At 40.6% G+C, this 13,432-nt stretch overlaps 1 protein-coding gene and 1 non-coding gene across 2 annotated transcripts in view; both read right to left on the reverse strand.

The window, feature by feature from the left end:
• Window positions 1-13,432, reverse strand: part of LOC126470674 (uncharacterized) — a 1,002,968-nt gene that overhangs the window by 256,385 nt on the left and 733,151 nt on the right. Inside the window, exon 7 of the mRNA XM_050098669.1 lies at window positions 4,737-4,874. Coding sequence (XP_049954626.1) covers window positions 4,737-4,874 — 138 coding nt within the window. The remainder of the gene's footprint in view (window positions 1-4,736; window positions 4,875-13,432) is intronic.
• On the reverse strand, window positions 11,195-11,269 carry Trnas-cga (transfer RNA serine (anticodon CGA)). The gene has a single exon. It is a non-coding gene; the product is annotated as a tRNA-Ser (tRNA).

Consider the following 13,432-nt stretch of genomic DNA (forward strand, 5'->3'; position numbering starts at 1 on the left):
GGAACACAACGATTCTTGTGGGTAAAACGTCTAAATTGCACATATTCACCGTGAAATTCTGGTTGAATTTGGACCAAATGGAATGTCGCGTGCAGTCGTAGTAAAATGGTGGCAAGCTGTTTGACCAAGACGTGGGTGATGTTGACAGGGAAGGAACGCCATAGACTTCGACCACAGACGGCAATGTGAAGCCATCAGAGAACTGATTCGCAGCAACTCCAACAATGAGGACGTCCACCTGGCGACTCTCGAATTGCTCGGTGACCTAGGAGCGGATTTCTGTCTTGCAACAGTTCATCGATTGGTAGAACTATTGGTAACGTTATTTACAGAGATCAGGTGAACTATGTTCAAAAATAGTGTGAGGTCGCTGTGCTACTTTGCAGTATCCAATAAAAGTTACTTGGCCTGCCGCAATAATAGTGTAGCTTGTAGTAAGGAGAAGTTAGGGGAGAGTTGCTTCCGAGATGGCGAGCTGTATGGAGCTACGCCGCCCGCCGCCCCCTGACGCTGCCTAACCAATGACAACGTAATGAATGCACGCGATGCAGAAGTCTCATCTGTTACACCCCCTTTTTACGTAATACTAGTGTCGTTCCACTTGCAAACGGACTGGACGAACGCTCTTAGATTTTTCATTCGCATCTATCGTTAAAATTCCACGTCAGCTCATAAAACTAATCAGTTCCGAGGTTTGATGCAGCGCGACGAGCTATAAGGGATCATGTACAGATATTGATAGGTAATATACGAGTACAACTTAAGCAGAAACCAAATTAATGTTATGAGACAGAGTTACAGTTTATGTCCCACATTGTTCAGTCTGTCACAAAAGGAGATCCTCGCTGAAGAATTACACCACCACGAATAGTGTTCTGAAGGAATGGGTACTCTCAGCGACAAAGTGAATGAATGCTTCAGTCAAAATCAACAACGGCCCAGAAAAATCGACGGGCTCCTACTGAATAACGACATCCAGATTTCACTCCAATCAAAAAAGATAAAATGCCTTTCAATGTAAAAGAGGATCTAGGTTTCGGAAAGTCATGCGAATGTGGCAATCTTACGTGGAACACACTATTCGAACGGACGAGGAGCGGTACCAGGTGGTTATTATTAAAGTGCAGCTTCTCACATAGGTCCAATGTGGGCTGTAATTATTGTATGGAAACGAAATTTGCTAGATATTGTAATACGTTAATGTAGAATCAATTTACGTTAGAAGAAAATTAGTTCGAATTTTGGCCACCAAGTGCAAATTTGGCACTGTGAATGCAAGAAAGACGTACAGAAATATTTCTATATGCAATGGATTACGAACTGGACGTGGACATTGAAGGTCAAACAAGTGACAAAGGCATGGTGTTGATTTGATTATTAACAGGCTCTTTTACAGTTTTGTTCAATCTGAGCACCGGAGACGTCAATGAGATGCTGTACAGTGCCAGATTTGCACCTAGTGACCAAAATTGGAACTAACTTTTTTCCACCGTAAATCGGTATCGCATTAAAGCATTGGCGCATCTACCAAAGTTTCGTTGCCATACGATAATTGCAGCTCACATTGGGCCCCCGTGAGTTACTGCACTTTACTTATAACCGTCCGGTACAAGGACCATCGGCTGTCCACCTGACTGAGACAAGGCAAACCAGCTGTCGCAGAGGTTTGCCTTGAATACAGTCAAGAAACGCCAAGTTCCTGAAACGCTGTAATTAAGGCGTCTATCGAAGTAAATATATCGGAAAACCTAATATACCAGGGCGAAGGTTTAAATTTAAACAAGGCATCAATTTATTAAGATTTTCCCTATCGTCTATCCACCAGAAATGGAAACTGTTGTATGGATGTGCGTTTCACGGAATGACAGTGCGGTTTCCCTGGCCGTACCGTCGTGACCGTCCTGAGTCGGACTTGCGTGTAAACAGCGGCGCTACACCAGCAATAATTTACAGCCCAGGTTGCGAGCGCACATAACACAGTTTTCAGCACCTGGGGAATGCGACTGAGTCGGTCGTCGAAATATCGTGCAGCAATATGGAAGCAACCACTGGGCTGAACACTCGAAAGCACACCTACACCAAGAAGAAATTTCGAAGAGGGACATTAGTTCCCTGTGAACAAATAAAAAAAAAACTTTAATGTTTTTCGAAGACAGTGCAATTCTGTCGGCGATGATAAAAAACTTGGAAGATCGGTTGAACGGAACGGACAGTGACTTGAAAAGAGAATTTTAAGGTGAACACCAAACAATAGTAAAACGAAACTAATGGAGTACAGTCGAATTAAATCAGGCAAGAGAATTAGATAACGTAAAGACACCCTAAAACTGTTATACAGCTTTTGGTATTTGGAAGCGATAATAACTGGCCATAGTAGAAGTAAACAGAATATACACCACACGAACTGGCAGCAGCAACGCATTTGTTTCTGAAAAAGAGAAATACGTTAACATGTAATGTTAATTTAAATTTTAGGAAACCTTTTATGTATTTGTCAGGAGTGCAAAAGTATCTGGAAGCGAAATTTAAACAATAAACAGGATAACGAGAATGTAAACTTTAGAAATGTGGTGTTCCAGAACAATTCTGAAGATTACGTGAGCAGATCGAAATGGGATGAGAAGACATTTATGGCGGAACTTGACCACAAGGAGAAATAGGTTGACAGGACACCTCCTGACTAGAGTTGCGCTCTGCCAAAGTAGTAGTTTTGGTACAGTACATAAATGACGTAGTAAATAATAGGATTACCGGTACTATTGGTAGCATTGGCAGGGAAAGAAACAGAAATGGATGTGTAAGAGAGAAACTGGGAGCCGACGAATTCTCTTTGTTTGTTAGGTTGTTTGCTTTGCGCACAGTTATAACCGCTCATCACTCGTTGTTAGTCCATTGTGTATTTTGTATCCCTACTGAATATAAATTGCATTTTATAAGTAATAAAATTATTTGATCGTGCAACTTCTACGCTTTTATGTAACCAAATCAATTAATTCTCATACAAGCACAGTTTACATGCACAAACATATATATATATATATATATATATATATATATATATAATTGTTATTTTGTACTCAACAAAACTTTCATCATGAGGCAAGAGTTTCCTGTTATTATTGATAAATGCGAAAGTTGTTTATAAATGACAATCCCATATTTTATTTAAGTTCGTCGAAGTATTGAAGCATTGTTTGATACATTTTTATTTTGCGTTTTTTAAGGAAATCGTGTTTTCTAGCACTGCATGGTAAATGTGTATTCCTTCTTTACTTCTACTGCAACGCCCGTCTCTTTCACGCTACAAATCAACCGTTTTCGAAAAACGACTTGAATCAAACAGCGACAATTTCAATTTTACTATAAATACGGTTTATTTTTACATAGCTATGTAGTCGGAAAGTTTCGTAGGTTATCAACCCTTTATTTATCCTCATTCAGTTTCAAGACTGTTCACCGCCTCCCGTTTCCAGGGGAATCTGATTAGAAAGAGTCGATCTCATACGTAAGGAAAGCAATCATTATGAAGTAGCGCCTGATAGGTATGCAACACATCTAGCGTACAGATATCGCGGGAATGACAGTACCTACGTTTTTTGTTGTTGTGGTCTTCGGTCCTGAGACTGGTTTGATGCCGCTCTCCATGCTACTCTGTCCTGTGCAAGCTTCTTCATCTCCCAGTACGTACTGCAGCCTACATCCTACTGAATCTGCTTAGTGTATTCATCTCTTGGTCTCCCTCTACGATTCTTACCCTCCACTCTGCCCTCCAATACTAAATTGGTGATCCCTTGATGCCTCAGAACATGTTCTACCAACCGATCCCTTCTTCTAGTCAAGTTGTGCCACAAACTCCTCTTCTCCCCAATTCTATTCAGTACCTCCTCATTAGTTATGTGATCTATCCATCTAATCTTCAGCATTCTTCTGTAGCACCACATTTCGAAATGTTCTATTCTCTTCTTGTCCAAACTAGTTATCGTCCATGTTTCACTTCCATACATGGCTACACTCCATACATATACTTTCAGAAACGACTTCCTGACACTTAAATCTATACTTGATGTTAAGATATTTCTCTTCTTCTGAAACGCTTTCCTTGCCATTGCCAGTCTGCATTTTATATCCTCCCTACTTCGACCATTATCAGTTATTTTGCTCCCCAAATAGCAAAACTCCTTTACTACTTTAGGTGTCTCATTTCCCAATCTAATTCCCTCAGCAACACCCGACTCAATTGAACTGCATTCCATTATCCTCGTTTTGCTTTTGTTGATGTTCATCTTATATCCTCCTTTCAAGACACTGTCCATTCCGTTTAACTGCCCTTCCAGGTCCTTTGCTGTCTCTGACAGAATTACAATGTAATCGGCGAACCTTAAAGTTTTTATTTCTTATCCATGGATTTTAATACCTACTCCGAATTTTTCTTTTGTTTTCTTCACTGCCTGCTCAATTTACAGATTGAACAACATCGGGGAGAGGCTACAACCCTGTCTCACTCCCTTCCCAACCACTGCTTCCCTTTCATGCCCCTCGACTCTTATAACTGCCATCTGGTTTCTGTACAAATAGTAAATTGTAAATAGTATTTTACACCTGCCACCTTCAGAATTTGAAAGAGAGTATTCCAGTACCTACGTTAGCTACTAGGAAAGCTACCGTAGTCTCGCTTACTGTTGCTAGTCTACAGTAGTTTTACAACTGTACTCGACTGGTGGTGAGGGAAGCCGTACCTGCAGCTGCGCTGCTCGCGACACAGCTCGGCGAGCGAGTGGCACGTGGGCATGGCCTGGCCGTCGACGCGCTGCGCGCACACCGGGTGCAGCTTCTCCTGCGCCACCAGGCACTCGTCCTGCTTGTTCTCCGTCTTCCTGCAAAGCAAAAGTTTGTGCTGTGATGAGCTACACTGTTGTACAAATACGGGATCGATACAATGCGTAATCATTACTGACACGTCATTCGAATTAGTTAAAGTAAAAAGATAAAGCCCTGAATAGGTGACGATTCCAGCGTAAATGTATATATCCACAAAGAAAAAAAATTTATTTTAAATAAAGCGAAATTAATTTTATTTTCTTCTCAGATAAATTATTCTCTGTGATATGCCGATATACTCGTATTATTTTGAGTGGTTTTAGACGTAAATTAGAGAAATTAAACAGCAAAATTGCAACCGATTCCACAAAATTTATATTCTCCTAAAATAAATTCAAATCTTGATATAAAAAAGCGAACATTTGATATTTATGTTGAAAATATGAGATTTTTTGAAATATGTTGTAGACAAGCGTAATTGTCAATATTCTCGTGAACTAAACTGTGTGTAGGTTAAAACTGAGGCAAGATGTACAATAAATGTTCTTTTCCTTATCTTAAAAAGAGAATAAGTCGAAAATTACACAAAATAATGCTCTTCTCTCCATTGAACTCTCATAACTAGGCTCTCAATTGTCTGCATTTTAATTTTATTTGCTTTCTCGTTTTACAAGCGAGTTTCATCACTGTCGGACTATCTAAGCACGGCTGAAAACCTCTATCGAATTTTCATTGTTGCTGATTCTGCCTCCTGTTATTTTCAAACTCTGCAGCAGGAAGACTTCCAAATGGATTGTGAAAGTAGCAAATGGCTGCAAAGTTTCCGTTTGTCACGATATATTCACTGTATTGCAAGTTCAGCATTTCTGAACGATTTTAATTAATGTCATTTTATGTCTCTGCATCTCAGATGATTTCGCCTCCCATCTTGTTTCAGTGTAATTAATACAAAATTGGCAGAAGAGTCCACACGTCAGTTCGTCAACGCACCTTAAGATGACGCCAGGGTTGCTCACCGAAATATTGCATCCGATGGACATCATTGTCCCTTAGAAACACCTGAAAGTAAAATATCCATAAACTACTTATCAGAAACCATTAGAGATTAAACTAAAGCTGCGATGCAGTAATGATGTTGCAGCGAGGATAAAGCGGAACCCTAATTTTCATTTGCCTCTAAGGTATGCTGAGATCTGTCTGTTAAAATGTTTGAGACTTGCACGTTAAAATTATAATTCATAATATTTTCTTCTCGTTCAAAGAAAAGTTACGGTATGGATTACTGAAAAATAAGGCACTTACATACAATTTTTCTGTACATACAATTACGTGCTATAAATATGTGGTGAATTATTTAGCCCGAACCAGACAGAGGCTGTAAACACGCACAAGTCTTGTTGCCACGGGACATTCAATCGATTATTATTGATGCAGTTTGGGAAAGAAGTTGATAGCATGAAAAAACCTTTACTGTGTTTCGTTTAACAGACTAGCAGTTTAGCAAATACTTTCACTTTTCAGAATGAATATTTCACTCTACAGCAAAGTGTGCCCCCTTTTGAAACTTCCAGCATATTAAAACGTAGTGCCGGACCATGTTTTTCGTGTGAAATCTCCTATCCAGACGCGACTCATGGCCCAACGATACATCTTCAGTTCTGCCAGTAGCTCTCTGCTGCATACTTCCAAACTGATCCTCACAGGCCACTTCAGGGACAAAACAGAAAGAATGAAAGGAATTAATATTAAAATAATATCTAGTTGATAATCACGACATATCATGGGAAAGAGTCAGTGGAAGAGAACTACAGATAGATCGGCGAAAAACACATAAAGGTCTTCATCAGATTACGCAACTTAAGGATTCATAAAAGAGGGTAAATCTGCTCAGATATAATTGTATCTTTTTTACACGAAATCGAATGGAATCAAACTTAAAAAAGCAGCATATCTGTAGCAGTCACTTATCGAAAATCGTGTTTCGCCGTCAGCTGTTACGAAAATTTTCATTATAGCTACCATTTTCGATTGTTACCACTAATCATTATATACAGCACTTTTTTAAGTTACAGTATCTGCGTGAGTACGTACACGATGTTCTGTCTCACTCTATATAACGTAGGAAATACACAGTGAATATGACAACATTAGCAGTTATAGTTATAATGGTATTTGCCAGAATAATCACACTATTCCTATACAGGGTATTTATAGCTGAAGCCGAATGATTTCTTCTCTGATAGAGAAATGAAAATTTTTCATCAGTCAACAGTTATAAGTGCAGATATTTTTATTGGTGACTGAGGACAGTGTACTGAACAACATTACATCAGTATTTACTTCATTTGCAGACTAATAATCATTGGTATTAGGATTAGTGTGTTTTTAGGTTGGTTAGTAACTCCACGTACATGCGTCAAGAGCAAGCCATTAATGCTTATTTTCCCCTGGACAGCAGGTCAGGTGCAGAAGTCTGGACATGTGGTCGAAAGATGGTTGACCATACTGACAGGCGCAGTCCACTTTGTAGTGCAGTTTTGCAGGAAACATGTAATAAATTATGTGACGCGTTTCAGAGAAGACTATTAGACGCAGACGAAAAACAACTAACACACTGAAGTGCGTATATGTTAAGTTACCAACTGTGACACGACAGTCATCTGTTGTCATTTGGAGGGAGAAGTTTGATTGTGGGTCGCGCTTTAAGGGCGCTCGCATGGCGAACGGTAAGGCCCACTCAGCCAGGCAGCTGGCGAGAGCAGGAAGACGGCGGCGAGCGAGTGGTCAGCGGCAGATCGCTCCACGTGGACTTCAGCTGGCGGTTACCTCACGTCACGAAGGTTAACTCAGTTCCAGCGCACGGCTTTTAGATAGTGCTTTATCCATTTTTGCTTTGGTTACACACAAACGCAGATTAGTACAACGAAGTACGATACGGCAAGTGAAAGAGGAGTTTAGGTGAATCAGAAGAGACGCTGATACGATTTATACGAGTTTTATATCGAAAGAAATTAAATAAGCAAATCTGCAATATGTGCAATTTACAGAATAATCTATAGCTTTTGGATCAAAGCAGGTACAGAGTACAGCAAGTCTCATCGAAACACTACGACTGACATACTTGTGTAATTTGCAGCATTAATATTTCACTGGTAAAACACCAATTTTATTGATTTATTGCTAATAATTAACTAAAACGAATAATACGAGACAGAACAGCAAAGCTGTGTACGATCTCGGGTGTCGTTATACTTATTTCAACTTCATTAGTTTGCGATATTTGTAATTATTATGATACGTTGGCTTCGTTAATAATTTTTGCATAGTTTTGCCCATATTTGTTTAAAATTATTTTATACGTAAACTCTGATCAGAGCATCAGAAAGAGCTCTTCAAATCCGTATTTAGTGGCACAAATGGACAAAAATTATTTTCGCACACTGCAAAGATAATTACAAAACATTAAAACATTAATTCTTGGCAAACTATTGCAGTTACAAATTTGTATAATATGTGTTTTGATGGTAATTTGAGGGCACACATAATGATGCAAAGAAAGCTAAGATAGCTCTTCTATGTAAAAAAATTCTGCAAAGAAGTGGTGATCAATGGAAAGCAGTTACATGATGTAGCTTGCGGAATTTCGGATAGAGGGTATTTAAACGGAGCTGACACAAAGCTCGAGGACGGGAGTTCTGTGTGCCTTTTCGAAGCCGGACCTGTGTTATTCGATGCGACACTTTGGTGATAATTTTTGTGGTTCGAGGGGTGTTAAACTTAGTTGAATTTCGCGTGTGCGTGCAAACGGAGTAGCCGGCCGAAGTGGCCGTGCGGTTAAAGGCGCTGCAGTCTGGAACCGCAAGACCGCTACGGTCGCAGGTTCGAATCCTGCCTCGGGCATGGCTGTTCGTGATGTCCTTAGGTTAGTTAGGTTTAACTAGTTCTAAGTTCTAGGGGACTAATGACCTCAGCAGTTGAGTCCCATAGTGCTCAGAGCCATTTGAACCATTTTTTTGCAAACGGAGTATAGAATATTTCACGACGAATCCTGACTTAGGATATTTTCGGTGTAGAACACAGTAGGGACTTGCGTTTCTCACGCGTTGTGTCTTTTGGTGATTGTTTCTGCACGCAAACTGGACTTTGCTGCAAAATCGTAGCTGTGGGAGTCTGTTTCCAATCAAGTGCCTCCACACTTAGACGTTGAAGCGCTACTGTGGGACTCTTGTTTATTTTTGAGCATTCCGAACTGCGTCTTGGGATACCAACGGGATTTACTTTTTGATACGGTCAGATTTGAATGTAATTATTTAGACCACGTTTAGGCGATTGATTCTGAAACAGTGCCACTGGGCTTTAACTGTGTTTAAACCAGTCAGGACTTTGAATATTTTGTAGCATCCGATACCTAGGAACTCGCGTTGGTGTCGGGGAAACTTTAGATCATCGGGATTAGGGCGTGTTTTAGCGAACTGATCGATTTGCTAAATATCAATCGATGATCTTCAGCATTCAAAAACTTTTATTAAAATTTATAGCGTCTTCAGTATCGCTATTGGAGAGTCGAGCAATAACTGAAATTGCACTTAACTGTTTGGAAGATAACACTAGTGAACTATTTTTAATTATGTATAATCCCTTGTGAATTTTAATGAACTTAACACACGCATTCGTTTCGTCATTTGACTTCAGCCTCCTAGATTGTACCTAGTTGATATTTGTACTTGTCGGTCAGCGGCATCGAGAGTATTTTATTTATGTACTTTAACAGGTGTAAAGCGCACATTTCTGGTAGCAGAAAGGATGGGAGATCATCCTCGAGTTAGACTTCGAGAGCCAGCAAGTAGATGCATTTGCAGCCCTATCCCATTCCGTAGACCGTCGCACAATGATCACAATATCTGCACTTTTACGCGTTAAAGTTCGTATATCTAAACTAAAGAGTCTGATTCATTCACTGTGTATATTCACAATTAGTGAGACTGCGGCAGTAAAAAAGGAAAGGTAGATTCATTATTTATGGCCAGCCGGAGTGGCCGAACGGTTCTAGGCACTACAGTCTGGAACCGCGCGACCGCTACGGTCGCAGGTTCGAATACTGCCTCCGGCATGGTTCAAATGGCTCTGAGCACTATGCGACTTAACTTCTGAGGTCATCAGTCGCCTAGAACTTAGAACTAATTAAACCTAACTAACCTAAGGACATCACACACATCCATGCCCGAGGCAGGATTCGAACCTGCGACCATAGCAGTCGCTCGGCTCCAGACTGTAGCGCCTAGAACCGCACGGCCGCTCCGGCCGGAACCTCGGGCATGTATGTGTGTGATGTCCTTAGGTTAGTTATGTTTAAGTAGCTCTAAGTTCTAGGGGACTGATGACCTAGAAGTTAAGTCCCATAGTGCTCAGAGCCATTTGAACCATGATTTATGTCAATAACGGAGTCATTATAGACACTGTTTTGAGTCATTGGGATGAAAACGCACTGTGATTGCCTTTAAAAAATAATCGAAACTTTCGCCTGGAGTGATTTGGGAAAAGTAAAGAAAACAAATTGTGATGACTAGACAAAGTTTATAACAGCCCTCGTCTTCAGTGACATTTGTAACACAACATTATGCTTATGCCATGTTCCATTGCGCTATAAGACGTATTTTCATACGAAGCTCGACTGGTCATAGCAGGCAAGTGTACACCTATTATGCAGGGCGTCACAGGAGGGGTGGTCAACCTTCAACGATATGACAAGAACGATCATTCAAAGCAAAACAGTCTAGTGAACATGGGCTCCAAAACGCACCCCTTTAGAGCAACGAGCACTTCATCTTCGATACAGTGAAGCAAATCTCTTTTACTGCAAGCTCTTTGCTTAATGTAGTAGTTATCAAAACAAGAAAAAAAGGTCCACTAACCATGGGCTCTAAAGCGCATATTTCAGAAATATGAGCACTTGTTCATCTTCCCCATTGTAAAACACATATTCTACTGAAAAGGTACTCATAGCTGTTAGGGTACGTACTTTACAGCCAATGTTCACTAGACAATATTCCAAAAATATGGAAAGCAAAGAGATCGCAGTAGAAAAGATTTGTTTCACAATATAGATGTTGAAGTAGTGCTCATAGCTCTTAAGTTTTGCACTTTGGAGCCCATTTTTACTAGATATTTTTGCTTTAAATGATCATTCCTGTCACATCCTTTTACCGTTCCTCCTGGGACGCTGTGTACATGACTGAATTCATTGCCTGAACTCATTTATGATGCGGCTGTAATTACTACTCCACTATATTCTTCCAAGAGTGCATGTCATGGACAGTCTCTTCAAATTCTACTGAGACAATTCTTTCTTGAGAAACTTCCTGGCAGATTAAAACTGTGTGCCCGACCGAGACTCGAACTCGGGACCTTTGCCTTTCGCGGGCAAGTGCTCTACCAACTGAGCTACCGAGGCACGACTCACGCTCGGTACTCACAGCTTTACTTCTGGCAGTACCTCGTCTCCTACCTACCTTTCTTGAAAACACTGGAAAACTCCTCGCGAATCAATATGAAGCGTGTAGGAGAGCGTACGTTTTACTGTACTGTCTATTGCAGTCTGTTCCCAGTCTATTCCTCGACAGAGCATCGGACTCATGACTGTTTGTACGCCTTTACCTGAGCTCTGTTAATCAAATTTTATATTCGCGATCGACGTGAAGGGGATTGAAGAGTATTGACAGTTTTGTTCCTGAAAATCAGTTCTTAGAATCTGCCGTTTGCTAAGCAGGTTCCAACGAGATCCATGGCGCCTTTCTTCGAGTGTCTGCCAGTTAAGATTTTTCAATACATCTACTGCACGCTCTCGCCAATCAAACAAGCCAGTGACCATTCGCACCGCCATTCTGTAGTTTGGTACACTACATAAATGACGTAGTAAATTGTAGGATTACTGGTAGTATTGATAGGGAGAAGAACATAAACGAATCTGTAAGAGAGAAACTGGAAGCCTACGATTCCCTTTTTTTTTAGTTGTTTGTTTGTTTTGCACATAATTAGAACTGTATTTCATTCAGAGTTAATTCACCGTGTATATTATATCCTTCCAGAAGATAAACTGCATTTTATAACTAATGAAAACTAGTTGATCGCATAACTTCTGCGCTTTTATGTAACCAAAGCAATTAATTTTGATGCAAGTACAGTTTACATAAAAATATATACAGCTATTGTCATTGTTTTGCGATCAATAGTTGCTTCATCATGATCAAAGGCAAGAGTGTCTTGATATTGTTGAGAAATACGAAAGCTGTTTATGAATATTTTATGTAAGCTCGACGAAATATTGAAGCAATATTTGAAATTTTTTTGTTTTGCTGTTTTTTCTTTTTATTTTACCCTTTTGTTGAGAAAGTAGTATTTTCTAGCGCTATGTGATGAATCTACTAATTTCTTTATTTTTACTACAACGTATCTGTGTTTCACGTTACAAATCAACAATTTTCGAATAAAATCTGAATTAAACATTGAAAAGTCCAATTTTGCTATAAATACTGTCTATTTCTAAGTAAGAGACAGAAGGATAACTACGTAGAACAAAAATTTTCTATCCGTTTCTCGGCCGTTTGTAGGTTCTCACTCAGTTTCTAGACGGTTTACTGCTTCTGGTTTTTAGGGGAATCTAGTAAGACATCGATCGACCATGTAAAGATAGCGATCGTTATGAGATAACGACCGACACGTATGCAGCAAATCTAACGCACATGTAACGCGAGTACGACCTTAATTGACCAAAGCTACTAGGAGAACTATCGTAGTCTACGCTTTCTGTTGATAGTCTACTGTAGCCTACGGTAGTTTTACAACTCTAACTTCCATACATTTGAGTGGTGATCGATACGACGTGAAACTTCCCGATATCTCTTATGCCCGTGCACTCGCTGACTCTTCCACGCTTTGGAAATAACGTCCTGTGGTCAGAGCTCTTAACGTGCTACGCCAAGTATCCATCGTTGCTAATGCACCATAACAATGCGTCAGTTCTCTTGCAGGTTTCGAGCAGTGTAGTGTACAAGCGTAACCGTTATCTGGCACTGCAGCCTGCAAAGGCAACGCAGAAGAATGACGAGACAAGCGTCAAATAACGTGGAGTTTTTATAATACATTGTGCAGGATGCTTTATTCTTACAGATCAGAGGAGCAACGCGTTAGGGAGTACTGAATATGTTAATCGTGTTTAGATGGAATGACGAATTTGTAACTGAAGATGTAATTTGCTTTACGATTCCCTTAGCTAAAACTGTTACGGCCTACAAGAAAAATGAGAACCCGTGGAATTGAGTTAGCTTAGAGTAGTCGTCAGAGTTTCAGTAACTAGGGTGTTTGAGCGTTTTAGGACTGCAGGGCGGCGTTATTGAGAAGCCAGTCTTGACGGGCGCACGTGAAACTTGTCGGAGGGGCGGGCGGCCTTTGTGCCAGACAATAATGAAGCGGCGGCATGCGGGCAGCGAACAGGGGCCGTGAGCCAGGGAACAGGAGCGCTGGCTGTAGCCGATCGCGGCCGCGCCTTCTGCTGCCGCACCTGTCCGGCGCCTCTCAGCACAGACGCTACCAGTGTGTACCCAGTCCTACGGCTACG

This window comes from Schistocerca serialis, chromosome 3 (genome assembly GCF_023864345.2).
Source record: "Schistocerca serialis cubense isolate TAMUIC-IGC-003099 chromosome 3, iqSchSeri2.2, whole genome shotgun sequence".
Taxonomy (NCBI): domain Eukaryota; kingdom Metazoa; phylum Arthropoda; class Insecta; order Orthoptera; family Acrididae; genus Schistocerca; species Schistocerca serialis.